Here is a 26,742-nt window from a genome sequence, read left to right on the forward strand (position 1 = left end):
CTTCTTAAACACTGAATCAACCCACTTTGCTGTGTCCCTGTCAGGTGCTGCAGGCTCCTCCGCCCAGGCCGAGATGGACAGCTGTGTCTCCTACCTACGTTTCCCAGTTAGCCACAGCATGGCACCCCTCAGCCGTCTGCTGGTGTACTACGTGAGGGACAATGGCGAAGGTGTCACTGACAGTCTGCAAATCCCTATCCAGCCCGACTTTGAAAACCAGGTTTGCCTCGTCATGTAAAAAGTAGTGTGAAGCCGTATTCCTGCTCATTGGTTTACTCCACACAGAAGTGCTTTTATCTGTAACACCCTTTATTACCCTATCAACACACATAGGAGAACTGAGAGTATGTTTCTCGGCCAAACATTGCTGTTGTATATAAATTAGTTGTTATAAAAATAGTTTTATTATGCAACGATTAATAAAAACGTGGAACAAACACGGAGCGGTCTGTGTATACATTTTGGAGCTGAGCCCGAGTATCCATGCACCAGCTCTGTCCACAGTGTAATGTCTGTAAACAAACAGCTGTGTTGGCCTGGGAGAGCTCCCTAGTTCCTGCCTGCATTAGGTGGAGTTAACTCCCTGAAGTATTTACAGCTCCCTGGTATGCCATTACAACACTCTATGTGCGTGTGTGTTTGTGTGTGTGTGTGTTGGAGGAGGGGGTTGTGAGGGCATGACTAGACAGAGGCCGTGCAGGCCGCAGGCGGATGAGTGGGGTCGTGACAGGAGAGGATGACAGGTTACAGAGTGGTGAAAGGAGGGCAGCGGAACCGATTAACAGGGCTAATTTGTGACTGTGCGCTGTCGAAAAAATTGTTTTGATGTGTGAAAGTTTATGACCGACTCTCACCATCCCTCCTCCTTTTAAAGCCTGTACTTTTCCACTCTGTCCTCATGTTTCCCACCACATCTGACCGTCTCACACATCAGGATTGATGTTCTACTGTATATGATGCAAACATTGCTACTGAGGAACTATCAGGCAACACTGCCAACTAGTGCTGAAACATTTAGTCAATTCACTGATTTATTCATTGACGGAAAAAGAAACTCTGCATTTTACTCACTTTTCTGACACATTACAGACTCAGCGATTAATCAGCAAATCTGAAATAAAATCAGCTGATTAATCACTAACTAAAAACTGGTTAGCTGCATCTCTACTGACAAATATTTGTTAGGGTTTAATGCACAATGTTTAAGTCTGAAGAGCTTGTTGTACCATAGAAATAGCAAAGAAGTGCTCATTTTATGGTTGTTGAATTGTGTCTGTTGGTTTGCAGGTGTCTGTTTCTCTGTCAGCTAATGAGTCCATGCCAGGGGACCCCGTGACGCTGCACGTCCGAGGAGAAAAAGGCTCCTGTGTGTGTGTGGCCACTGTCGATAAGAGCCTTTATCTGTTAAAGCCTGACTTCCAGCTCAGTCCAGACAAGGTTGGTCCGAAGTTTACTGTGATATTTCATTCACTGTCTGTTGTAAAAAGAACATCTGGCATTCAAGTGATGTAGTTTCCTTTCATTCGTATTTGTCTCATATCACTATTACTTTACTAAGTCTAAAGAAATACAAACATATTTATTCGACGTGGAATATAGATGTAAGAGGAGGGAATCTAAAGGGAAGAGCCACTGCTTTTGACCTTATCCTAACTCAGAGATCCTTTTCTTACCTCACAAGATGCACAGAACTTAAAGCTGCATTTGTTTGTATAACTGTGTTTGTGTGGTATGGCAATATATCGATAATATATCTTTATTGAGACATAAGACTGTAGGTCATCTTAGATTTTGAACATCGTTATGTGTTGATATGGCAAAAGTGTTGTCTTTTCCTGGTTTTAAAGGCTGTATTACATTAAGTGATGTCATTTTATGAACGAACCAGACTGTTCTGCTTGTCCTCATACTTGCCTTTACCCACTTGGTCATTGTATTCACATTACCAAAGATTAGTTATCAAAAATGTCATTGTATTAATGTATTGTCACAGTATCAATATTGAGGTATTTGGTAAAACATATTGTGATATTTGATTTTGTCGCCCAGTTCCAGCAATTATGAAGCGCTTTTGAGGAGATTTCAAAATATCAAGATATATTCATGTATAGGGATATAGCCTAAAAAGTTGCTATATTTTTTGTTTTTCGCTCATCCCTTGCTTACATCAATGTGTTTCTTCTGTGCAGATATTTAAAGAGTTGACAGATTTTGACGTTTCGGATGCCTTCGGCATTCCCAAAGATGACGGACACTTCTGGTGGCCGGGGCTGTCGTCAAAGAGACGCAGGCGGTCCTCTGTGTTCCCGTGGCACTGGGATATCACCAAGGACGCACGCTTTGCTTTCACAGTGAGAACACACATGTAGTCAAGGAGCCCACAGCGATTGTACAGGGATAAAAATAACAAAAAAAAACAGACAGTAATCTTTAATGTGTGTGTATATTTCTCTGTATGTTTAACTCAGGAAACAGGGCTGGTTGTGATGACAGATATGGTGAGTTTAAACCACCGGCAGACTGGAGGCATGTACACAGACGAAGCCGTTCCCGCCTTCCAGCCGCACACCTCCACCTTAGTGGCTGCCATGCACTCTCGACCCACGACCAGGTAAAGGACCTGTAGAGAGGTCAAAGACTGTCTCTGGGTAGCGACTAACCACTCTGAGCTGAAGTATTATCTTATTCCAACTGTCTTCTTAACAGATATAAAAATCTAAGTGTCTGTGAGAGTCATCTGAACATAATGGCATTTAGAACTGGGTTTCACAACAAATATTCATTTAATCAAAGATTCGTTTGAATCAGAATTTAGCAAAACTAGGTTTAACGTGAGCAAACCCCATCAAAACGTTAGAGCACGACTGATACTTGATGTTTGGGCTCATGCAGATACCGAAATTAGGGAGTACAACATTCCGATATCGATATATCGGTCCATATACAGACATTTTTTTGCAACGATCCTTCAAATGTCCTTATCAAACACTGGTGAGAAAGATATGTCATGAAGGCAGCACGTTTTAAAGTTTAATGATAAACATTGGTGCACTGAAAAATTAAACTTCACTGGTAATTCAATAATTAGGAAGTACCCCAAGCATCTTTTTTCTGCATCATAATCACTCAAAAAAGTTGGACATATCGGACAACATATATGACGACACTGATTACCTGTGATAGGCCAAAATATAAAGCAGAGCTCTGTTTGTAATCTTTGTTTAGTAAATACAACTTTAGTGGTGTAAACTGAAATTAAAAAGAGTTTACTCTTGCTTAATGCTTACTTAATTAGAATAAATACTTAAATAAGAAATTCATTTGTGTGTTGTCTGGACCTAGTAAGTATAAAAGGGGGAAAACCGTTGACTTTTCAGCTGCTCTGTGTTCCCTAACAAATGGCTACACTGTGGGCCAGCTAGCTAAAAGGTTAGTCATCCTACCTCTCATGATGTGTCGACAGAGAAGCTCTAATTTCTCACTCTGCTGACAATTCGGCAGACAGTGGAATTGTGTTTATTTGTTTAAGCATGAAAGTCAATCAATTAAGATTACATTTCTTCCAAGAAGTACATAGTTCACCTTTAAACCATGATTTAATCTGGTTTAAAAATGAATCCTTGTTGGTGTAACCCAGCCTTCATAGTTTAAAACTATATCTTCTCCCTGTTAGGACGAACCTATATGTTTTAGGGCGGTCTCTCTAACCATTAAGGGTCCTTACCAGTTACCCTGTCACTTACTTGACTCTTCTTTCTGCTGGATGTCAGGAGTTATCAATGTGTTATTGATACCGTGACCCGGCCAAGCACAGATAAATATGCAGTTCATTTGAAAAAAGAAAACTCATGTGAGAGCAATGATTCTGGTGATGCACACTTCAGTGTGTGTCGTGCATGGGTTGAGCAAGGTCTCCAGATGAGTAATAGACAAGCGGGGAAAAACATGACAAAGTAAATTAATATTGTTAGTTTGTCCAATAGTTCTCATTCTAGCGATGAACATTAAACACATGACGTGACTCTGAGGATGTCAGAAGGAGGATACATTCTCCAATTATGGTATTGTTTTATTGTGAGCAGCTGAAGCCTTTTATTGATGTCAGCCTGTGTTTTGTTTGCAGAGCAGAGAAGAGGAGGCGAACATTTTTCCCAGAGACTTGGGTGTGGCACTGCCTCAACGTCAGGTATTTAAATCTTTATATAAATATTTCACTTGTGTGTGTGTGTGTGTGTGTGTGTGTGTGTGTGTCTGTGTGTGTGTGTTACATGCCTGTGGCTAGATATATCAGGTGCTCCAGATTGTCTGTACTTACATGGGATTTAGTTACAATCTAAAGCATGGAGGGGAGCAGAGAAATGGAGAAGAGAGGAGCAAAAACACAAAAACAAAAGGAGAGAAGTTCATAGAGTGAATGAGTTGATAAGAGTAGGATAGAACAGGGACAGAAAATGAGGTGTGAGGAGAAGATAATAGGTCGGCAGGAGAAAAGAAGATGGGAATTAAGGATAAGAAAGGGGTGCTGGGAAGGAAAGGTGCGAGTCGTGCCGAGAAGATGGAAGAGCGTCCAGCGTTTCCCTCCTTTGGGTGTGAATGTGCCTCATTTAAATTGGGCAATCTTGGAACAGACTGTCACTTTCTCAACAGCTCCTTCCATTTATTTTCAGCCAATACAAATGAAATGCCCATAGATTTCCATATGCTTGATTCCTTTGGATGGGACTTCAGCTCTGCCTAATTTCCTGTGAAGTCCAAAGCTCTGATTTCCCCTTAAAAGTCTATTAAAATGAGTTTTGGGCAACTTTGATCAAAAGGAAGGGCGTTCATGCAGGTTTTCAAGTTTATTATGACCTGTGACAGTTTGCCAAGACCAACTTTAAATATGTGTTGCCAATAATGATCTCAGCCCATTTCATTCAGAGAAACAGATCGGGTCAACACCTGACTGTACCTCACACCTATCCAGTTTAGAGTGTTTGCTGTAGTAACTTTGGTGCAGGTGTTGGTGTTGACACAGCTGTAACTAACATAAAACATGAAAAGGATGCCTAAATCTTTCTTTTACTACACTGTGCAATTACGTTTAAAGTCGTATCTCAACATGCTTACAGCTCTGAAACCGGGGAGGCTGAGCTGAAATTGGATGTGCCGGATTCGATCACAACATGGGTGACAGAAGCTGTCAGCCTGTCACAGGAAAAGGGGCTGGGCTTAGCGAAGAAAGCTGAGCTTCGTACCTTCAAGCCCTTCTTTGTCGACTTCACGTTGCCCTACAGCTTAATCAGAGGGGAGCAGACCAAAGTTCCCCTCACTGTCTACAACTACCTGCCAACCTGCGCTGAGGTAAGGTGATGAATGAGAGGGCAAATGGAGCAGACACAAGTAACTTTTCCCACAGTGCAGCGTTTGCACAATAAACGGCAGCTGTCTTCACTCAGCACAAACTTCACAGTCTTTATCTCAACTAGGGCTGCACAATTAATTGAAAGATTAATCTCAATTTGGCCAAGTGCAATTTACAATTCCCAAGAAGCTGCAGATTTTTTGATAAAGGTAAAATGTGTGACAAAACAGCATTATTGTTAAGCACTGAAGTGCTGCAGAGATGTCCTGACCCACAAAAATCTTGTTCTCCAGATGTAAGAATACATGATTTTTCACAGAGAAAATGAATAATGATATGATAGGGCTTGAGGCACCCCAGGTGGCAGATTAACCGTTGATCCATCCTTTTTATGGCACCTTTACAGGTCCAGATCACGTTATGATATCATGAGGAATTAATGTTATATACTGCTTGGAAATACTGAAACAAATGGAATCTAATAATTCATCATTTTAGGTCAGGAGTTCCCAAACTTTTTCCCTTAGAGGGCCAACACTGAAACTTAATGATGGACCACAGGCCAAGAGCAAGCACCTTTTGTATTGTACTGTATTGTTGAGATGCAAAATGATACTGTATGAAGAAGCAACAATTCTGAAAGACAAAAAAGTTATAGTGATCCAGGTCTGACTTAAATTGTTTTTTCAAGCCCCTTTGAATTGAATTGAATTGAATTGAATTGAAATCATACACTTTCAAACCAAAGCACCCCACAATACAATACAATATTAAATACACTCGCATACAGCGATGGAACAGCCATCAGGAGCAATTTGGGGTTCAGTATCTTGCTCACTTCGACATGCTGCACAATGGATTAGTGTTCAACTCACCCCAAAATAGGTATTAAAATGCATTATATGTGGATTGAAAAAGGTCTTTAAAAGTCTTAAATTCAACATATCCCTTCCTCTCAAGTGAAAAGAGGTTGCTGGTGACTTCATGTGCACCAGAGAAGACAAATCATGTAAAAACTACTCGAAAAGGGCCAAACTGCCAAACAAACAAAGCCTCAGTAAGTTGAATTTCATAGTGTGTTGACATGAGTAGATAACACAGGCTGTCTGGAACGTAGGAAATTCAAGTCAATTGTTTTATAGAGCCCAGTATAACAAACATGATGTGCTTCACAGGTGTTAGGTTAGAACATACAGACCTCTGTTATGATCCTTAAAGTTTTGGGTTTTTTTTCAAAGAAGTGGTCTGATGTCAAAACAATATGTGATAAACAAGGCTTGTTTTTGGAATAACAGTAGTCAGGTAGGCCCGGGGGTACTGAAGGATTGGAAATGTGGCCAAAGGAAGCACAGGTTTGCAATGTGTGGATATGAGATTAGCCCAGAAGTATGTTATAGTGCTCACTTTGAATAGCTCTCTAAGCTCTGTGTTGGCCTTAAATGAGTCCATCCTGCGCTCCACACCGATGACATCATGATGTTTGCAGATGAGCCCGTTAAATGGCCTGTGCGTGTTCTGCCCTGATGTCATGTTAGGTGAATATGCAAACCAGTGTAGCCCTTCCTTTGATGTCCACCCCGGCAACATGTGATTCCTATATTTTCTGCTCGGTTATTTACGACTCGTGGCGTGTGGATAAAGAACAGTTAAAGATCTCCATTACTGAACCCTCTGAGAAAATTGGACGATGAGTGGAACGTAATCCTTAGGGGAGCTTGAGAAGCATGAGTCAGTCAGCATGGAAAATTCACAATGTGATTTAAAAAATTCTCCCTCGCTTTCAGAGCTTTGAGGAGAACACGCTATAAGAGGGAGGGGCATGCCGGCAGAAATGATGTCATCGTGGCCTGTCAGAGAAGATCAATTGCCTATGATTTGTCCCTTTTCTCTCTCCTCTCCTCCTCCTCTCCTCTCCTCTCCTCTCCTCTCCTCTCCTCTCCTCTCCTCTCCTCTCCTCTCCTCTCCTCCTCCTCTCCTCTCCTCTCCTCTCCTCTCCTCTCACAGGTTCATGTTAAAGTCTCCGTTCCGAAAGGCATCAAGTTTGTCGGCCACCCTGGAAAGCACCACCTTACCAGGAAGAAGTGTGTTGCTCCTGGAGAGGCTACACCAACATCCATTGTATTGTCTTTCACCGAACTCGGGTCAGCAAACATCACAGGTACTATGGAATAACAACAATTTAAGTAGGCAGGTTTGTAGGGTTTTAATATTACCTTGTCCAGAGCCTATATTCACATGGTGGCCATCTTCCTCCGACATCACGCTCAGGCTGGGAAGCTCAAGTGTCGTACTGCTGTGTTCCAGGTTGCAAGTCATATAAGCGTAGGCAGTCTGACAAATTGTTATCATATCACCACTTCCTGATTGATCAGCAACTGAAAAGACAGTAGACAGTGAAAATCTGGAGGTATACCCATTAGCTTCCGTTAGACAACAGCTAACATGAGCATTCAACCACTTTCTAGCTAACATTACCATTTGATAGTGTTCATTTCATTCTTCAATATCGTTCTATATCAACACACATCTTGGACACATTTATATAAGCCTGGGAGTAAAATGCACAAGATGTAGTTAAACGGTAATGCGAGCTAGAAGGTGGTTTGACGCTAACGTTAGCTAACAGGTTATCTGTATGCTGTTTTACCTTGAAATATGGCCTGATGTCCCTTCAGATATTCACTGTCCGTCATCTTTTCAGTTGCTGGTCAGTCAGGAAGTGGTGAAATGATAACAATTTGTCAAAATCTCTATGTTTATACTGCTAGCAAGCTAGAACACAGCAGCATAAAGCTATCCCAGCATTCGAGCTTCCCACCCTGAGCGTGATAACAGAGGAAAATGGCCGCCGTGTAAATATGGTTTATTAAGAAACATTTTAATGTCATATTGCAAATTCAGGTAAGCTGGACAGATTTACATTCACATTTGCAAAACTTGAGAAATAGCTTGAATGAATTTTCAATATTGGTCAGTATAATACATAAAAAATTAGCATTTGTAATACTGTAACACAAATAGCAACAAAGCAACTTCATATTTACTTAAAGACATTTGTAACACGTTATATCAGGATACATATATTAACCATTAACTTGTTGCTTATCAGCATATTAGTAGCATTTTTGGTCATTAGAAAGCGCTTAATGTTAATCTTGTTCTGCATGGCAACGTAGTACAACTACTATTAATTAACTGCTATTAATCAACATTAACTTTGAGATTGGGAACATATTTTGAGATAGAAAAACTTATCTCAATGCAATTTAGAGGTAATTTTGTGTTTTGTTACATAAAAATAGATCCTTTAGTAAGGGAGAATGATTGACTATTGTTGTGGTACTATTACTTTAAAAGACCCGTACTGAGCAAAGCGTATTGATATAAATCATGTACAACAACTTCCTTACTTAATATCAATAAACAGCAATTAGGAGGTTATTGAAGGAAAACTTGGCTGAGTACTTGTAGAATATGGTCTTGCAGTATAAAGCATTTATAAGTGCTTCATAATGACCAATTAAAAGCCAACATGCATGCTAATAACCTACTAGTTAATGGTTAACATGTGCACCCGAATGTAAAGTGTTACCAAAACAATAAGTAATCTTAAATGACTGCAACAATTAACATCAACTATTTTTATGTCCCACAGTCCCTGTCACATGAGCAGAAAGGAGGGAGGCTCAGCCTTTGTTTTGAAGGCGCGCCCCAGAGTTTTAATGCTCATGTAAACAATACAGATTAGATTGTGCTGGATCATGGAAATAGTGTTATTTGAGTTCTTAAGTGGCATGAGGACGTCAGCGCCCTCAGTGTGATGCCTCACAAAAAGGCAAGCCTTTGGCTCAAGAGAGCTCTGCTGGCCAGGGACCTGAGCTGTGTGTGATCTGGTCACCCACCCACAGTTACAAACAGTCCCCTCCAGAGCGCATGTGAGAACAAAGCAGGCCAGCAGTGGGGGAGCAACCAGAGCTGTGCTGTGACACTCAGTGGCATGTTGATGAGTTTGCAGGTCACTGACGGTCAATGGGCCCCCCATGGCCCCACTCCTAGTCCCCTGGCCCCTTGTGTTTCCCTCTCAGTACACACACACAAAGAGACGACACTGGCACAGGGCCACATTTACAACGTGTTCCCCGAGCAAGAGAACTGGGAGTCCTCTTACAGACATGTTTGTCCTGTGCAACGTATGTTGATGTCCGTAATTTACATTAGAGATGTGGTGTTCTCCGGGCTGTGGAGATGATTTCCCCACAGCCCTTGACAATTTGCCAACCTTAATATGATAATTATTTTTCTTTAATTCTCCTCATAAAGATTTATGTATAAATACTTCAAAAGGATGAACCTCAACGTTGAGATTGGCAAAGTTCCAAACAATATCGTCCAGTTGTCCCAATTTGGCTTGAGCAACACACCACAGACTTGCTAGTCAACCAAGGTGGCTGATATTATGCCATGAGGTAATTCAAAGAAGGAAAGCTAATTCTGTTCTCCTTTGCCCCAATAGCCCGTGCTATTGCCTACAGTGAACCAAGCTGCTGTTCAGATGGACTCCATACAGGCAAAACAGGCAACGACCTGGACGAAAGAAGGACCCCAATCGGTCTGGACTATGTCCGCAGGACTGTCCAGGTTGAGGTAAGAGAGCTGATGAAGAAGACTTGCTTTATATTTTGTATTGAGTCGACATTAGGTTTGTTGAGATAATCCAGCTCTGTTTCTTTTCCTGTTACTCTCCTGTAGCCAGAAGGCCTGCCCAGAGAATACACATACAGCGTCTTCTTCTGTCCCAATGGTCAGTGCGGGTATCAATTTTGAACAATTTTTCCAATGGGAGATTGATTCCTTCTGTATCCCCCCTCTGTCATTTTCACTAAAAACTGTCCTAAATATATTTAATATTTCTATTCCCTAGAGAGAATCCACATTTCCACCCCTAACAAGTACGAGTATCAGTATGTGAAAAAGCCGGCCAGGATGAACCAGTTCCAGGTGGCAGTGAAGACCCACAACGATGCCCATTTCGCCCTCTCTGCCAGCCCTCATGACACTGCAGAGATGCTAGAGATCGTACTTGGGGGTAGGCAAAACACTCGCTCCTGGATCTCCTTGGGCAAGATGGGCGAGCCCCTGGTCAGTGCTGCCACGCCAGGTATCCTCTCCTGGGACGAGTTCCGCAGCTTCTGGATCAGTTGGAAGGGAGGCGTGGTGCAGGTGAGGAGATAAAGGACTTTTAGAAGAAAATAATATGAATCAAGAATTAAGGTTAACATTTAATGCTTCTGATTTGCAACTTCTCCTTAACTCCAGTGGTCAGATGAATATATGTATCAGTTTAGTGTGATAGATGGGAAACAATTGATCAACTGCTGAGCGGGTGAACAACAGTTGCATCAGATTTGTGTTCGGGTCATAAGCGGATGCTCCCGACACAAAGACAAGAGAGTGAAAAAGACTCAGCGGGCCATGGGGTCTGTGTGTTACGAGGACTGGCGCCACTTTTACTAGCGTGCCTTCCCGTAAGGTCACGCTTAACGGGGCTGATGTCACCGAGGACGCTCAGTGATCCATGGCCTGGTGCTCGCATGGCACTCTCTGGCTGGCACACTGCTCCGCAGTCCCAGCACCGTTCACCAAAGGCAGCAGTTAAAAGGCTGCACATTACAGGACTAAAGGTTTCATTTATTATGTTGGGGGGGCATTTTTGGGCTGCTGAGCTGTGGGGCTCGGAGTTGCGTGGTCTTTGGTTTAATGTGATCATGCAATGAAACTGTAGGCACAGAGAGGAAATGTGCTCTACGTAGGTCTGTTTGTGTGTTTGTCTATGTGTGTGGGAGGTGAGTGAATCACACTGGCATCACCGACACTTGGCAGAAGGACTTTGTTAGTGCTCAGTATGAGGGAGACCAAAAAAAAGTTACTTTCTAAAATGGGTTCAATGAACTTGTGATGTTTTCTTGTTGACTGTGATTTGCATACTATTCTATTTGTGTGTGTGCAGGGAGCAGTTTCACTACAACCAAACAACACAAACAAATGCAGTATAACAGATGGGTTATTGATTACAAATGTGTGTTCCTCCAGAAGTGTTTTCATTCAGCCTGTTTGCATTATTCTCTCCAGGTTGGCCATGGTTTACATCCATCCAATGAGTCAGTGATCCTTCATTGGTCAGTGGGCAATGGACAATTCCCTGGACAGGTTTGACTTTTTTATGGCATTCATACGCTCGCTGCAGTTGGATATCATCAGAGATCATTTGAAAAATAATGTGTTTGTTCACTCAGGTGCGTCACATAGGCTTCTCAACAGGCTGGGGCTCGGTTGGGGAGTTTAAGATCTGGAGGAAGGAAGACTCTGACGAGAACCACAATGAAGCCTTCACGCTGGGGGTCCCGCACAACATGGTGCCTGGATCTGAGAGGGCCACTGCATATATGATTGGTAAACTTTCTCTCATGCATGTTTAAAGCTTTAGCTCAGTGAAGTTTACATATTTGAATGGAACAAAAAAATATGTTTATATGCAATGTGATGGGATATTCTCTGTATGTGTGTGGTGTGTGTGTGAACCTGTATCAGGTGATGTGATGGGGCCAACTCTTAATAACCTGGACAAGCTGTTGCGGCTGCCCTTTGGATGTGGAGAGCAGAACATGATCCACTTTGCCCCCAACGTCTTTGTTCTGAAGTACCTGCAGAAGACCAGGCAGCTCAGCCCTGAGGTCGAGAATGAAGCAACTGACTACTTGCTGCAAGGTAAAGAAACAGCAACCCAACCACATTCTGGTTTTCATGACATTTCGCATCCTGAGACCAAATTTTTAATCCTTTAAAAAGACCAAGACGAAGCTTTAAAAACTCTCCGATGCTCTCTTTACCTCTTCAAAGGGAAACACTTTAAGGTGACAAGGTTATATTTATTCATCATTTAACAATGCCAGGGCTGCAAAACGAAATTGAGTCTGAGTCCTTTTTAGTTACGTCACAGAAAAAGAAACAAAAACAAACTATTGTGTGTGTGAAGACTGAGTTGGAGGGCAGTGGATATGGCATCCTCTGTGGATCTGTTGGTTCTGAAAGCATCCTGGTGAGGGTCCAAACTTGTCGGGATGTTGTCTTTGATGTGCTGGAGAACCAGTTTCTCAAATACTGGATGGGTTTTGTGTTTTTAACACTTCAGTATCGATTACCTGTCATCTTTAGTGATTTGTGCCCTTGCAATGTTGGTTTTGATATGATGTCCAGTGGAATGTTGGAAAATAGAAGCTGAGTATCAGGAGTACCAAGAGCTCTTAATTCATACAAACTATTATCTTCAGCTACATACTCATTCAACTCAGTGATGTAATATATTCAATAGACCTTGAGATGAAGGATCACGTTGGTACCACAGATTCCACCTGTCTGGATTACTGGTCAGATAACTGATGACATGTTTATCCGAAGATGTGTTGCATTCTCCAAATCCTGGCTACCTACCTCCAATTACCTAGCAGCTGTTTAAGCAGAGGAAACAGAAGCATCAATTAAGCTCTCAGAGTGTGCCAAGAATCTCAGCAAGTCACATCCCTTCTGGCCCGACAGTGAGCAAAGTGACTTAATGCTGAGCGGAAGGAATGTTTCCGAATTGTTGGCAAGTCGTACGTTGTTGTTGTTGGGTTTTCTGGAAACTTTTTGGGTGAAGTTTATCTTGGATATAGTTTTCTGTTGATTTCTTCACAGAGGAGCCTTGGCCTGGCTGGCACTTAATACTTTGGCTCATGGATTGGAACATGAAGCTGGATGTTGTTTCTCTTAGTTAACCAGACCAATCTTCTCACCGTCTCCACTGTTTTTTTCCATATTTACCATTTTTACACCAAAATTAAGAGTGTAAATGCAGGTTTTTAAATGCTTGTGTGAGAAAATATGGACCAGTAGAAAGTATGGAGGCCGGATGTTAGTTTTTTATATCTTATTATATCTCTTCAAACTCAACACTGACTGAAGGATGTTTGAGCGCTGCTTGAATCATGCGAGGAAAGGAGCAAAAAATATTGTGTTCTTTCAGGTGTGTTTCCACAGCTAAAGCCAATAAATACCCATGAATACTGCAGAATCATTTGACCCAGGAATTAGTCCAGTGTGAAAGGAGTCAATAACTCTTGCTATGCTATACCAGGGACAGTTCATCCTGCAGATGGATGTCAAAGAGTTGTGCCTAAGCTTTGGACAGGTGGCAAAGTTCAAGACTCATTCTCACCATCCTGGCATTGGAAATGTCATTGAGCCTGACCTTGACCTAACACAATGGACTGCTTCAAAAATAGCCGGGAAAAAAAACTTTGTGCACAAATTTTTGCTGCAGAGACTTAGAAAATGTAATATGTGGCTCAGGATCCCAGAAGAATTTAAAATGTATATTAGGGCTGCAACTAACAATTGTTTTCATTGTTGGTTATGTTCTAGATTAATCCATTAGTTGTATGGTCTGTAAAATGTCAGGAAATGGTGAAAAATGTCGATCGATGTTTCCCAAAGTCCATGACATCATCTTCAAATGTCTTGTTTTGTCAACAACCCAAAGATATTCAGTTCACTGTCACAGAGGAGTAAAAAAAAACAGAAAATATTCACCATTAAGAAGCTGTAATCAGAACATTCTGACAAAAAGAAGTCCTTAAAAAGTTATCCAAAACCAATATACAGTGTCAAAATAATTGCCGATTGATTTCATAGTTGACAACTAATCGATTAATTGAAGTCGTAGAGGTTTTGCATCGTTTTGTTTTGTTTTTACGAAATAAGGTGTGTGGTAGAATCAACACTTTTGGTCATTTGTGTGTAGCTTGTCACACCTCTCTTTCCAACTTTGCACCATGTCCATTGGGCACTGCATAAAAACACCAAATGAATGGCCAAAGAGCATTTCAACACTTTTCTAAAACATTAAACACAATTTACTTTAAATTCTGTTTACTCACCTCTTGCAGTTAGTGTGGTATCGGTGTCTGCAGTGATTTGTAAGAAATGTTCAGTTGCAGCTCATACAGTCTCGACAGGCTCTGTACAACCTGGAAAAGTATGTAGATGATTTTGGTCACCTCTCCCATTCTTATTTCTTATCCAGGCTACCAGCGACAACTGACCTACAAACGGCAGGATGGATCCTACAGTGCCTTCGGAGAGAGGGATTCCTCTGGCAGTATGTGGTAAGTGATTGTAGGTGTAGCTGTTAACGCTTACACAACTCATACCAGTCAAACTATGCTGTAGCCACATTCTTCAGCTTTGACTGGGACATAGGTTGCTGGCCAAAGCAATGAAGTTTTTATCAGCATATCAGTCCGCTGTGCTCAAATTAATCTATTCCTGTTGATGTGCTTAAATCACCGGTGAGTGCTTGTTTAATGTTTACACTCCCCGGGGGCAGGCAGGCAGACAGAACCATCTCATGATATTTATAAAACTGAAATCAATGCTCTCAGTGGGGAGCTCCACTGCTTGCATTTTGAGGCCCATGCTCAATGTGCATACCTCTGGTTGATTTACGAGCTGAGGTGGGTATTATGATATTTAATAGAGCTAACACTGTGAAACAGCAGGTTACATAAACGACAGAGAATCATAAACAAACTGCATAATTGGATCCCTGAGGTAGGCAAAGCTGTCAAGATTTATTTGCAGTTAATCAGGGTTCATATCCGTGGCACCGAGTGGACCCATGCTGCTTTGGCCCCACAGACGAGCTCTTAATGCCACTATTGGAGACAGTGTTGTAAGTTGTCTGGAGCCACCTCACCAAATTGCTCTCTAGAAAATAGAAGTGGAGCATGCCTCTTTATGACTCACTACCTGGGTGTAATCGGTAACATTAAACTGCTATGGAAAGTCTTCCCCGTGATGACTGTGAGAGGATATGAGGATGTAACAAGCAGTGGTTTGGAGTTTTCCTTGGCGCCCGGGGCCACGAGTGTGGGTTGTGGGCACAGCTGAGATGGTGAACCTTCAGTAAACCTGCATCAGACACTTTATGAATCCATCAACAACATGTTTGCATCCAAAACAAGCCCAGCTTTTGTTTTTAGTTCCAGAGTTCACGAGTGGACCAGTGTATTTACTGCATACTTAAAAGCGCCTGTAATTCCGTGTTAATGTATTCCAGCTTGTAAAATGTATCTGAGTGGAAATTGACAGGATCTAATGAAAAGATTGAACATAATGACAAGGGCTGGCAGTAATGGTTTGGTGTGCAGCACTGGCTATCTCTGCTGCCAAGGCTGTTAACACTGCACAGAGAGGGTTGAAAGTTCACTGCCTTAATGTAATGTAAAGAAAAGAAGACACTGACGAGGAATTATAGGGTAAAAGAGTTTTTTAACCCCTGGCTTCTTTTCAATGTAACATTGTTGGGTGTTTATTCCATGCACCTATGCAGATTTTGAATTGTCTACATTCATTATTCCCTTAATTTGCCCCATTGGACTTACTTGCAACTTTCATACCCAAATTTATTTATTTATTTATTTGGGCTTTTCATGCCTTTAACTGACAGGACGGCTGCAGAGATGACAGAAAAGGAGGTAGAGAGACAGGGGATGACGTGCAGCAGAGGGCCACATGTCGTATGCAGCAAAACATTGTACAGCGGCTTTGTCCTCACAGCTGCAGCTGGGACACAGCCTCAGTAAATGGGGTGCACACTCTACCAACTGAGCTACTGTGGTACCCCATATATCTTATTTTATAATACCAGACCAATGTAACAGTGCATAAACCTCAACTCTCTCACAAACCTAGTGAAAAAAGACAGTTTATCTAATTCATCTTCCAAAGGAAACCCTCAAGTTTACATATGTTTATACATTTTTGCTAACAGAAAAAGCTCAGGTTGAAGTGAATCTAATAAATTGCTTTTAACAAACTTGTCAAAAGTGCGCTCACTCCTTATATAATTATTTTTAAAAGCGGGCCAGTTTTTTTTTTTTTCTTTCATAGTTGCAGTCCATCGCTCTACATGTTGAGGCTGGCATGGCATTTGTGTCTGCCCAAAGACTGATCTGACAGCGTTAGCAGGGTTGGGGGGCTGAATACCAGCAGAGATTGAAAGAACTGATATCTGTTGCTGTATTATCCTAATAGGTATTTGCAGTCCTGTGCCAAACTGGCAAGTCAGTTTTCTTTCTGGCTGTAAAGCCATTCAAGAGATGTGTATTTGTCAAAATAAAGCCCTCTATGATCTGGGCATGCAGGCTTTTTACAAATCTATCATTCACAGACAGCCTGCAGAAGACTGCTGTTTGAAAATACGGACAAAACCACCGAATATTAAAGAAATGATCAGCCACAGCCAGACATTTGCTAACATTTTATATGTCTTGATTTAATTTCCTAGCTTAGTAGCAGCAGTAGCACCTAATCCATCATTTCAGCTTCAGCAGCTTCATGGCAACTACACCTAATCCTAACCACTTGTTAGTAATATGTTGGCATTATCCAGTTATATGCAAGTTTAGTGACAGACCCAGTAATGCTTTCCCAAACAACACAGCAGCAACATCTCAACACTTAAACAGGACTGGGGAACACTTTAGTGAATGTAAGTTCAGCTCACATCATGCAGCACACCCATGTATTGTAAAAATATGCTTCAGATGTATCCTTTGAAGCATGGAGCTGGATAAGAGTAGCGCAGAGAGGGGATCTGGAAGTGGGAAGCCACAAAACAGGAGAATGAACGGGGAGGGGGAGAATCCGGAGACGATGACTCCAGCCAAGGGCCGAGTGGTGGAAGTGAGCCTGTCTAGTGCTTCCTTCCTTCCCGAACTAAATCATATTTACACTCTCCAGTGTCTTTCCCTGGGGCCCGACATTTAAAGCCAGTGACATGATATTACTTAACATTATAAAAATTCCAACAGGCTTGCGCCTCCATCCCTAGTTTTGTCTCCAGGGAGGAATAACATCCAGGTTCCAGCCAGGGAAGATTTAATGTTTCGCTTTACGAGAGCAAGGTCTTTTTTTTCCTACTCATCTCCCCTGGTGCTCTTTCTTGGATTGTGCGCTCACTTACGAGCTGTGTTGAGAAACTAGAGCACGACCTGTTTGTTTATTTCTTCATTTCCATCTTGTGTTTCGTTCTTTATATGGTAAACAGCTTGCCTCACCCTATACGGGGTGCTGTAATGGAATGTCTTGCAGTCACAGTGGAGTTGTTGGCCAAAGACTGCTGCACTACCGGGAGGTCTTTTGTTTATGGATGAGTGTGTGTTTATTAGCTCAGCCGTGTCCCCCCAGGGCTGACCTTGGCCTTTCTGCGTGGTTCCCCTGGTCCTTCTCCACCGTGGCCCACTAAAACCATGGCTCATAAACTTTCAGTTGCACTCCCAGGCCTGCCAGATTCACAACCTCTGTCCCTGGGATCCTTGTTTGTATAAGTTGCGGAATGCTTTTGGGGAATCTCCAACATACATGCAGAAAGATAGATGATTGGCCTGGGTGATATTTCACATTCTCAATGGCACAGCTGCCGCATCCTGTAGCAGTGATCAAACCCTGCCGCATCCCATCTGCTCCCCTGCTCACTTCCTTTCTTTTTTCCATTTCCTCAGATCCCTCCATACATACCATCCACCCTTCCTCCCTCTATCTCTGACAAAAACATCCCTCCATCTACGTTCTTCTCTATCAGCCCCTCTCCCCCTCTGTTGACAGATTGAATGAGTGTGACTTGTTGGAAAACTAAAAAAGTGATTGCTGTCAAACTCTCATTAGTTAAGTATTTTTGTAGGATTTGCCAGGACATGTTAGAAACGACCCCCTGTCTCACCCCCTCCTCCTCTATCTTCCTCCCTCCAGGTTGACAGCATTTGTGCTGAAGTCCTTTGCTCAGTCTCGGGGTTTCATCTTCATTGACCCCGAGGAGCTTCGTGCAGCCAAGTCCTGGCTCATCAAACATCAGCGAGATGATGGCTCCTTCCCCGCCATGGGTCGCATCCTCAACAAAGACTTGCAGGTAGGCTTGTGTCCTTATGGATGTGGGATATGGGGGTAGGATGAAGAGCAGGAACAGACATGGATGCTTTATTCTAGACTTTTTTTTTTGACAGCCACTATGGCAGTTCATATTACAGAATTCTGGCCATTGAGAACATATGTTTTAAATAGCCACACAGTATACAGTATAACCAAAAAAACACTATGATTTGTCCTACCTGCCCTCTCACAAATGGTGCAGATCATTTTGTCTATTCCGTCCTGTGGAGCAGGGCTGGATGCGCAACTTGCCTGGGCCAAGTGTCCAAAAGCCGCTCTGTCACGTTTATGGGAAAATGGACCCAAAAGCAAAACACACGAACACAGGCAGGCAGGTAAAGGAACAAAAAGCAAGCTTTGATGCTGATAACTAAACTCCAAAATCCAACAAACAAAAAGGCAGGCAAAGAAAAATACCAAAGTAATACAAAAACTAAAGACAAACCAGAAAACCAGAAGAAACAAATCAGGAGCACAGGGAACACACAAGGACTCGGGAACAGGCACAGAAGCAAAGGAAACACATGGACGAAAATAAACTAACAAACAAAGAGTGAGGGAATAACACAGGCTTAAACTAAATTAACAAGGAGCAGGTGGAGAGACACCGGGAACAGGGCAGTGCTGATGAGGCTGATGTGAGACTGGTGTGGGGGGAAATCACACTGGGTAGGAACATAGGAACATAGGAACACAGGAGGGAAACAGGACACTGGGAACACAGGTGAGCAGGAAGTAGAAAGTGAAAATCGGAACGGGAAGTGCAAGAGAGGTTGCACACAAGGTGAATAATACCATAGGAAAATGATGGTTCGACTGCCCAGTTGAACTTTTAATTTTTTTCCCTCTTTTTCTTTTTGGCAGACAACAATATGTGCTACTGCTGTTTGCTAACATAAACCCCAGATGCACCATTATTTTTTTTTGTTTAGTCCAAAGTACACTATGTGTCATAAAGCAGCAATCTTGATGAAGATGCTTTTAACTCCTTCAGACAGTAGCCATATTTCCAACATACTTTTTGAGCATTTTGAATTATGGCATCAGAAAAAGTTGATGGAAACCACATAATTCGAAAAAACCTTAATGCTCACTTGAATTTTTTTTTGTGCCTGTTTTGAATAAAAGACTTAATGCGCTTCTACGATGTGATGTTAATTAATTTGTGATTTTGTCCACAGGGAGGGATCCATGGGAAGATCTCACTTACAGCTTATGTGGTTGCAGCTCTCTTGGAGACAGGGATAACCACTGAGGTAAGCAGTCCAACAAAGTGGCATCAGTGTGCAGTGTTGAGCTTAACAGTGTTTAAAGTGAAGGAACTTAGTGTGAATAGTGTGTTACCTGTCCCACCTGAACCACTCACTCCCTTAGCCCGTCCCACCAGCCTGCTGTGTATTCACGTACAGGTCGTGTGTGGACGTATCGCTGCATTCCTAATAGTTGTGAAGATGGATGTGCTGGCAGTCAGCCTACTCATATTTGTTATGCCCCAGTGCTGCTAATCTAATATCTAATCACATTTCGGGCCACATCAAAAGATTCAGACTGACGTGCCGAGACAATTAAGCTCTGTGAAAGACACCTTGGTTGCATTCCTCCCTGTATCCTTTCTGCCTTTTCCCTTGTTGCTCTACTTTTCTCTCTGTTTTCTGTCAGTAAAATCCCTCCTCCATGATTAAACATCAGCACCATATGTGCTGTTCAATCAAGATGTGGGAAAAGCAAGAGTTACAGCATAATTCCTTTGAAATCATCATCAGCATATGTTGCTTACTTTGGCAATGTGACAGCCTCCAACGGCTGATTGTTTTTGTCTTTGCTCTCCATTTGTCCACGTAGTTGACGCTTTATTTAGCATTTCCTCTCCCTGGCTCCTCTCCATCCATTTGCCCCCCCACCCCCTTCTGCTATCTATCCCGAAGGCTTCTTCTGATAGTCTGTCCTTTTTACAACTGATAAAAACTGAAAAGGTATCCTTCACATCAAAGCAGAACTTCAGCCCCCCTCCAATTTCACTTAATTAAAAGATGACTGCTGCAATTACAGTGAGTGGCTCTGGAGGCCTATCATCTTAGGGATGAGAGGGAAGGTCACGTCTGCGTGAGATGAAAGTCAACTCTCAACTTTTTAATGGCCAAAATGAATGTTTATTCAATAACTGCAAGTGAGCAAGCAGAGGCGCTGGTTGTGAACGGGGCTAAACAGTGTGTGTGTGTGTGTGTGTGTGTGTGTGTGTGTGTGTGTGTGTGTGTGTGTGTGTGTGTGTGTGTGTGTGTGTGTTAAATGTATGCCAAAGGTCATGTCATATAAGAGGCATCTCTGATGATCTCAGGAAAATTAGTACTGTACAAGAATTAAAAGCTGTTAGTCTAAGTTACATACAGTTGCTTTAGATAAAAGCTATAAGGTTATATGCATTTATATATTTTGGCACCTCCATAATAAAGCATTGAATACACATATTAAATATACATAAATGTTTCCCACACGTTGCTGTCCTTGTCTGGTTCAGGAAGAGAAAGTGGCCGTGACCAAAGCCAAGGATTTCTTGGAGAGCAACACCTATTCTGCTGATGACCCTTACACAACAGCCCTGTCTGCGTACGCCTTGGCTCTGCTACGCAGCCCTTACGCCCCGCTGGCCCTGCGCCGCCTCAACCACATGGCCATTACACAAGGTACTGCCACACTCATCACTGTGAGCAACACGATCAGCAAGTCACTGGAGGTTCATTCATTCAGAGCTTAGCAACCTGGACAACAGGTGTTTTACCGGGTGACAGACAAAGACCACATTGCACCACAAGAAAAAATAAGATTACATTGATATGTGGAAATCTGTGGCTTATTTCTTTGATCAGATCTTTGCAACAGCACAGAACCATTAGAGATTTACAGCTAAAACCTCCTGCCCAAAGGCTGCTATGATTATAAGATGAAAATGACTGTGAAAGGAGCTGCTGTAGTCCTCAGCAGTAGCTCAGTCCACTCCTCCCTTTCCCCCTCTGTCTCTTATCTCACTGTTGGTTTCCTTTGACCGTTTCCCTCTCTTCCTTTCAACTCAGCTTTTTGCATGTTTTGGCAGATGTGACAGAGTATAAGCTGGAGAGCACAACAATGTTCGCACTTAATAATTTTACTCCCAAAGTACAACACAGACACAGGGCTTGGTCACTGATTGATTTGCACACTTAGGATATTGATACAATGAGTCAGATGACACAGGATGCCCTCCCTGTCTTTATTTTCTCACTTTGTGTGTCTTTGTAGATGGACTCACCCACTGGAGTCTGACTGGCAGCACTATGACAGATGAGGACACTTTCATGGGCTTCAGCGATGGCCTCTCTCAGTCAGGTATACTCTACAACTATTAAATTACCTGCCTGTTGGAGCATAGGAGGAACCAGTACAGATCTGCCAGTTACATTTATATTAGCTGCTTCCTGCCTGGAAATATAATGCAACAAAAACAAAACAATAATTGTAATTCATTTTGTTTGTTCCCAGTGGTATCAGCAGAGGTGGAGATGACAGCCTACGGTCTTCTGACCTACACCCTTCTTGGAGATGTGGCTTCTGCTCTGCCTGTGGTCAAATGGCTCTCCCAGCAGAGGAATGCCTTGGGTGGCTTCTCCTCCACACAGGTAGCCCTTTTTGTCCGGCTTCTCTTGTCTTTTGCTCCGTAGCACCATCTTCCATGATCAAATAAAATTAAACAAGGAAAACAGCAGTTTTTAAAGTTATTCTCTGCTTTCTGTATTCTCTGTCTTTTGTAAAAGTAATTCGCTAGTACTACTTAAGATTTAAAAAAAAAAACTCAAATGTAAAGCAGATTTTTCTGAATCCCCTGTGCAGGACACGTGTGTAGCTCTGCAGGCTCTGTCGGAGTACGCTATCCTGTCCTATGTAGGAGGCGTCAACCTCACCATCTCACTGGCCTCCACCAACCTCGACTTCCAGGAGACCTTCGAACTCAACAGGGATAACAAGAAACTCCTCCAGAGTGCCAAGGTAACCACATCCAATAAAACAGTGTTTGATAGAAGTTTGTTTGTTAGTTTGTTTGTTTTTTTTTGCTCCTCCATGATTTTGTGTGCACAAGTGAATTAACGTGCTGCTGCCTTGAGGTTGTTTGTTTAGATCGACAGCGTTTTTATCAACATCAAAGACCAGTGATGGCCTGAGAAATTTCACTTCACAGAAACCTCAGTACTTCAGTGCAATTTAGAAATGTTTCCCTCTTTATTACAGTGATTGATGAACATCTATGTACCAGAGCCACCCTGTGGTATTAAACATTAATCTCCAGGTTTCTATGTCCGGTTGTTTAGTAGCCAGGACCTTTTCACTGTGCCAAACCAAACTAGGCTTAGCTGGGCTGGATTTCCCAAAAGCACCTTGTTGGTCTGTTGATTTAATAACTCTGTTTTATTGGCCCGTTTGCCTACACATTACAATCTTGACAGTGTGGGCACGAACCACCTTGGCCGGGGCACTGTGGCGTCGGGTCAGTGCTGCTGCTGCTGTGTGTGTGTGTGTGCGTGTGTGTGTGTGTGTGTGCGTGTGTGCGTGTGTGTGTGTGTGTGTAAAACTCCATCAGACAGCCAGAGTGGTTCAGGTGAGAGTGCAGTACGTTCTCTCTGCCGGGCATGTTCATCTGCTGTGATTAGTGGTGTCAGCTTAATTGAGGGCAATTAAGGCCTGCTGGTTAGTAGCCAGGGAAGCACTAGTGGCAGTGCAGCAGCCTACAGCATTCATTCACTTGATAAATGACTCATTCACCTCTCCCTGCCCCCTCTGACTCCCTTTGTTTCTCTTATTTCTTTTTTTTCAGATCCCCAGTGTCCCCACTGGCCTTTTTGTGAGCGCTAAAGGTGAAGGCTGCTGTCTCATGCAGGTATTGTAGTGCTCACATAAAACAGACACATTTAAAGTCTTGAATGTTGCCTGAGAAGGAACTCTAATGCTTCATCAATCGCCCAAATTCCTCACTGTAAACTGTAGTAAGAGTTTAGCCACATGTTTTGGAATGTGTTGATCATTCCTGTTTATTCCCAGAAGTTATCCCCTGGGTGCTGTTTACTCCCTACCTTGTCACAGATAAACAAAAACCTGTATCATAAACAGTAAGAGTCATTTTTTCTATTTGTAGGATCCTCTCTTCTTTTCACACATGTTTGAATGTTTCCCTGCTTTAAAACCAAAAAAGGAATAAAATGAACCCTTCTGAAAAAAACATACTAAATATATTAAATCCTACAATAATGAAGCAGCCTGAAAATGTACATTGTATACATACATTTTGTACTAAAACTGTACTAAAAGTACACATAAGTAAAACATCTTAAATTAAATGAACATTGAAGTGTACCGGTTGTAAATCTACTAAAATATGCCTATAATGAAATTAAATTAAAGTACACTTCAGTAAAGCATGCTGACAGTGTATTACAAAGGCTGTGAAACTAGTATACTTCCTTTAACTACACTCAGTTACTACTGCAAGTATTTGCAATTTAGTATAATCTTACACTAAATACTAATATAATGTAGTAATATACTGATATATTGATATACTTACAACAAAGTAAAATTTTTAGAAGTACACTAAAATACCACTTGAAGTATTGTTGAATTAATATATTTGTTTTTAGTGGATTGGAGTTGAATTTAATGAAATCCATTCTGAAGTTCACTTTTAAAAGTACATTTTAAATACACTTTAGATTAAGCACAAACATTTAAAAATCAGTTTTTAATACTAGGGAAAAAGCATGTGTGATCAGGGATGTTTAAAACCTGTATGTGAGATATGACTCGGTTCGACTGAGGCAGAGCCAGCTACGGCAGCGGATGTTGTGCTCTGCCATGTGGTGCCTGAAACGTCTTCCAGCTCGTTCTCCTCAACAGGTTTCTCACTCAAAAACACGCAGTTTCTTTACCCACACCTCCGTCCTGCTCTACTTTCTCTCCATCCACACCTCTCCATGCGTCAACACACCCCTCTGACAGCCCCTCAGGCCAGCGACACCTGGGCTCTCATGAAATACAAGAGCGGGGCAATCAAAGAGAATCCTGCCTGTGTGTGCGTGTATGTGTGTGTGTGTGTTTGTAGACACTGTATGTGATGAGTATACGTCCTGTGCCCCAGGATTATTATTTAGTAGCTTTGCAAAGGTCTCAAATCAGCCTGGATGATTTATTCAGAATGTGTACGGTTCTGGGAATAATAATCTTCTGTGAAATTAAAAAGAGCATCAAAGCAGTGAGTTGTCCTCGGGCTGAAATAGTAGCTCTCTGAATGCATGTCTTGTGTCCAGTGAATATGATTTGTGGTTTATGCTTTAAAGTGCTGCCTAAGTCGTTTTTTTTCCCGACTGTCTAGTCTTTTCAAGGCCGGAGGTCCTAAATATTTGAACTCTTAAGTAGTTTGTTTTCAGTCCCTGATGCCAAAACGTATTAATTTTGTTTCTTCATACAAAAATATGCCTCAAACACATACCAAACACTTGGCAAACAAATTAATGTCTCTATATCAGGACTACACAAGGTCTGTGCTTGTTGTTGGTCATGTCCTTCTATAAAAAAGTAAAGCTGAAGCCAAAATAAGTCAGAGACTTGGGAACAGTATAAAACACAAATATACAGACTACAGACATTCTAGCAGCTCTGTGAAGCCATATTTGCTCATTAGCCTGCGATGCACTGATTTATCAGCCGAGCAGCTGTAATGGCTGAAATTTGTCTTGTTGATTGTTATCTGCCTATCAGCAAACAAGATTACATTCAGTAGCCATCTTGTAGATGTAGACATATTTCACAGGATAAGTGTAAACTTTGACCTGCTGGAGGCACTAGAGGGAAAGGCAGGGGATCACCGAAGTCATTGGGGTTCATCCTCTGGGCACCATGAATGTACCAAATTTCATGGCAGCGAATTCAAGAGGTGTTGTCTCCAAAAGCCACAAAATGTCAACCTGCTGTTGGCACTAAAGGAAAGTGAGGGAATCAGCAAAGTCAACAGGCTTCATCCTCTGGGGACCATGAATGACCTTACAAAACGTATTGCTAATCCATCTCGAAGATGTGGACATAATTCACAGGATATGTGAAAACTTTGACCTGCTCGAGGCGTTGAAAGAAAAGTCATTAGGATTCATCCTCTGGCCACCATGAATATTTGTAAAAGATTCAATAGCAGTCATTAAATAGTTGTTGCAGTATTTCATTTTCAACTTCACTGGTGAACAGACTGTCCAATTGTACCATCCCCAGAGCCAGTCAGGCTGCTCTATTTGAGTATTTAAAGTCTCATTTTCTCGGATATCATTCCTAAATACAGCCCTCCCACTGCTCTCTCTGTAGATCGATGTGTCTTACAACCTACCCGACCCAGTCTCCAAGCCAGCCTTCCAGCTCAAGGTGGACCTGAAAGAGCCTTTTCAGGAGCGACACCTGCAGCCCCCCTCCTCCCCTTCCCGCCATCCTTCCTCGCGCTCCCGGAGCCGTGCTGACAACCGCTCTGAGCTTAACCGGAAGCGACGGGCGCCCATAGATGACGATGACCCAGCAGCCCACCAGGACAAAATGGACTTCCACATCTCCTTAGAAGTCTGTGCCAGGTAAAAAAAAACAAAAAAACATGTTCAAATAAAGATGTTGCATAGCTCTGCTTTTAGCAATTTTCATCCTGACCCCGACTCTCTATCTAGGTGGCTCCATTCAGGCTCATCCAACATGGCCGTCATAGAAGTTCCCATGATTTCTGGCTTCCGAGCAGATGTTGAAAGTCTTGAGAGGGTACGTAATCACATTAATGCACATGCACACACTTTTGCCAAAGGTTTAGAGATTGTACATCGACCTGTACATACACAGACCCATACACACCCACTGGATATTATTGTTGCTCACAGTGGCTCAGCGATTGCTCGACAGGCAGGGCGAGTAGTCAGGTAAGCGCCCGAACCCAAAGGCAGGTAGAATGAAAGACAGATGCGCCCACATCTGGAGGCCATTTGACAAAGAGCAGTATGTCATGGAATTCATCAGACTCCTCCTGTTTCCTCTGAAGACTCCTTTGCAAACTCCAGGCTCACGTGTACACATTTACACCCACACAGGATGCATCCCTTAATGTACCCGCATCAACAAACACACGTATGGACGTTTATCCTGCAGTACAATAGAAGATCAGAGCAGGAAGGAGTCAAGTGTTTACCTGTCATTCTCTTCATTGTTGTAAGAAGTTGTTGGACTGAAGAACTCCTGAAGACTTCCTTCAAATGAGACAGGCCCTGTTACATACAAGTATTTCATGTGTATGTTTCATAGTCACAGGAATGGTCATTAAGGCAAGGGTCTTTTTT

At 42.3% G+C, this 26,742-nt stretch overlaps 1 protein-coding gene across 1 annotated transcript in view; it reads left to right on the forward strand.

Annotated features, from left to right (window-relative positions):
• Positions 1 to 26,742, forward strand: part of cpamd8 (C3 and PZP like alpha-2-macroglobulin domain containing 8) — a 44,631-nt gene that overhangs the window by 8,937 nt on the left and 8,952 nt on the right. The window contains exons 15-37 of the mRNA XM_073476561.1: positions 45 to 220; positions 1,288 to 1,437; positions 2,190 to 2,351; positions 2,469 to 2,611; positions 4,124 to 4,186; positions 5,112 to 5,343; positions 7,349 to 7,502; positions 9,858 to 9,988; positions 10,094 to 10,145; positions 10,266 to 10,564; positions 11,474 to 11,551; positions 11,638 to 11,794; positions 11,933 to 12,109; positions 14,463 to 14,544; positions 18,191 to 18,347; positions 19,549 to 19,623; positions 20,883 to 21,048; positions 21,641 to 21,727; positions 21,881 to 22,017; positions 22,229 to 22,384; positions 23,208 to 23,270; positions 25,739 to 25,995; positions 26,086 to 26,173. Coding sequence (XP_073332662.1) covers positions 45 to 220; positions 1,288 to 1,437; positions 2,190 to 2,351; positions 2,469 to 2,611; positions 4,124 to 4,186; positions 5,112 to 5,343; positions 7,349 to 7,502; positions 9,858 to 9,988; positions 10,094 to 10,145; positions 10,266 to 10,564; positions 11,474 to 11,551; positions 11,638 to 11,794; positions 11,933 to 12,109; positions 14,463 to 14,544; positions 18,191 to 18,347; positions 19,549 to 19,623; positions 20,883 to 21,048; positions 21,641 to 21,727; positions 21,881 to 22,017; positions 22,229 to 22,384; positions 23,208 to 23,270; positions 25,739 to 25,995; positions 26,086 to 26,173 — 3,242 coding nt within the window. The remainder of the gene's footprint in view (positions 1 to 44; positions 221 to 1,287; positions 1,438 to 2,189; positions 2,352 to 2,468; positions 2,612 to 4,123; positions 4,187 to 5,111; positions 5,344 to 7,348; positions 7,503 to 9,857; positions 9,989 to 10,093; positions 10,146 to 10,265; positions 10,565 to 11,473; positions 11,552 to 11,637; positions 11,795 to 11,932; positions 12,110 to 14,462; positions 14,545 to 18,190; positions 18,348 to 19,548; positions 19,624 to 20,882; positions 21,049 to 21,640; positions 21,728 to 21,880; positions 22,018 to 22,228; positions 22,385 to 23,207; positions 23,271 to 25,738; positions 25,996 to 26,085; positions 26,174 to 26,742) is intronic.

Source organism: Pagrus major, chromosome 11, assembly GCF_040436345.1.
Source record: "Pagrus major chromosome 11, Pma_NU_1.0".
Classification (NCBI taxonomy): Eukaryota; Metazoa; Chordata; class Actinopteri; order Spariformes; family Sparidae; genus Pagrus; species Pagrus major.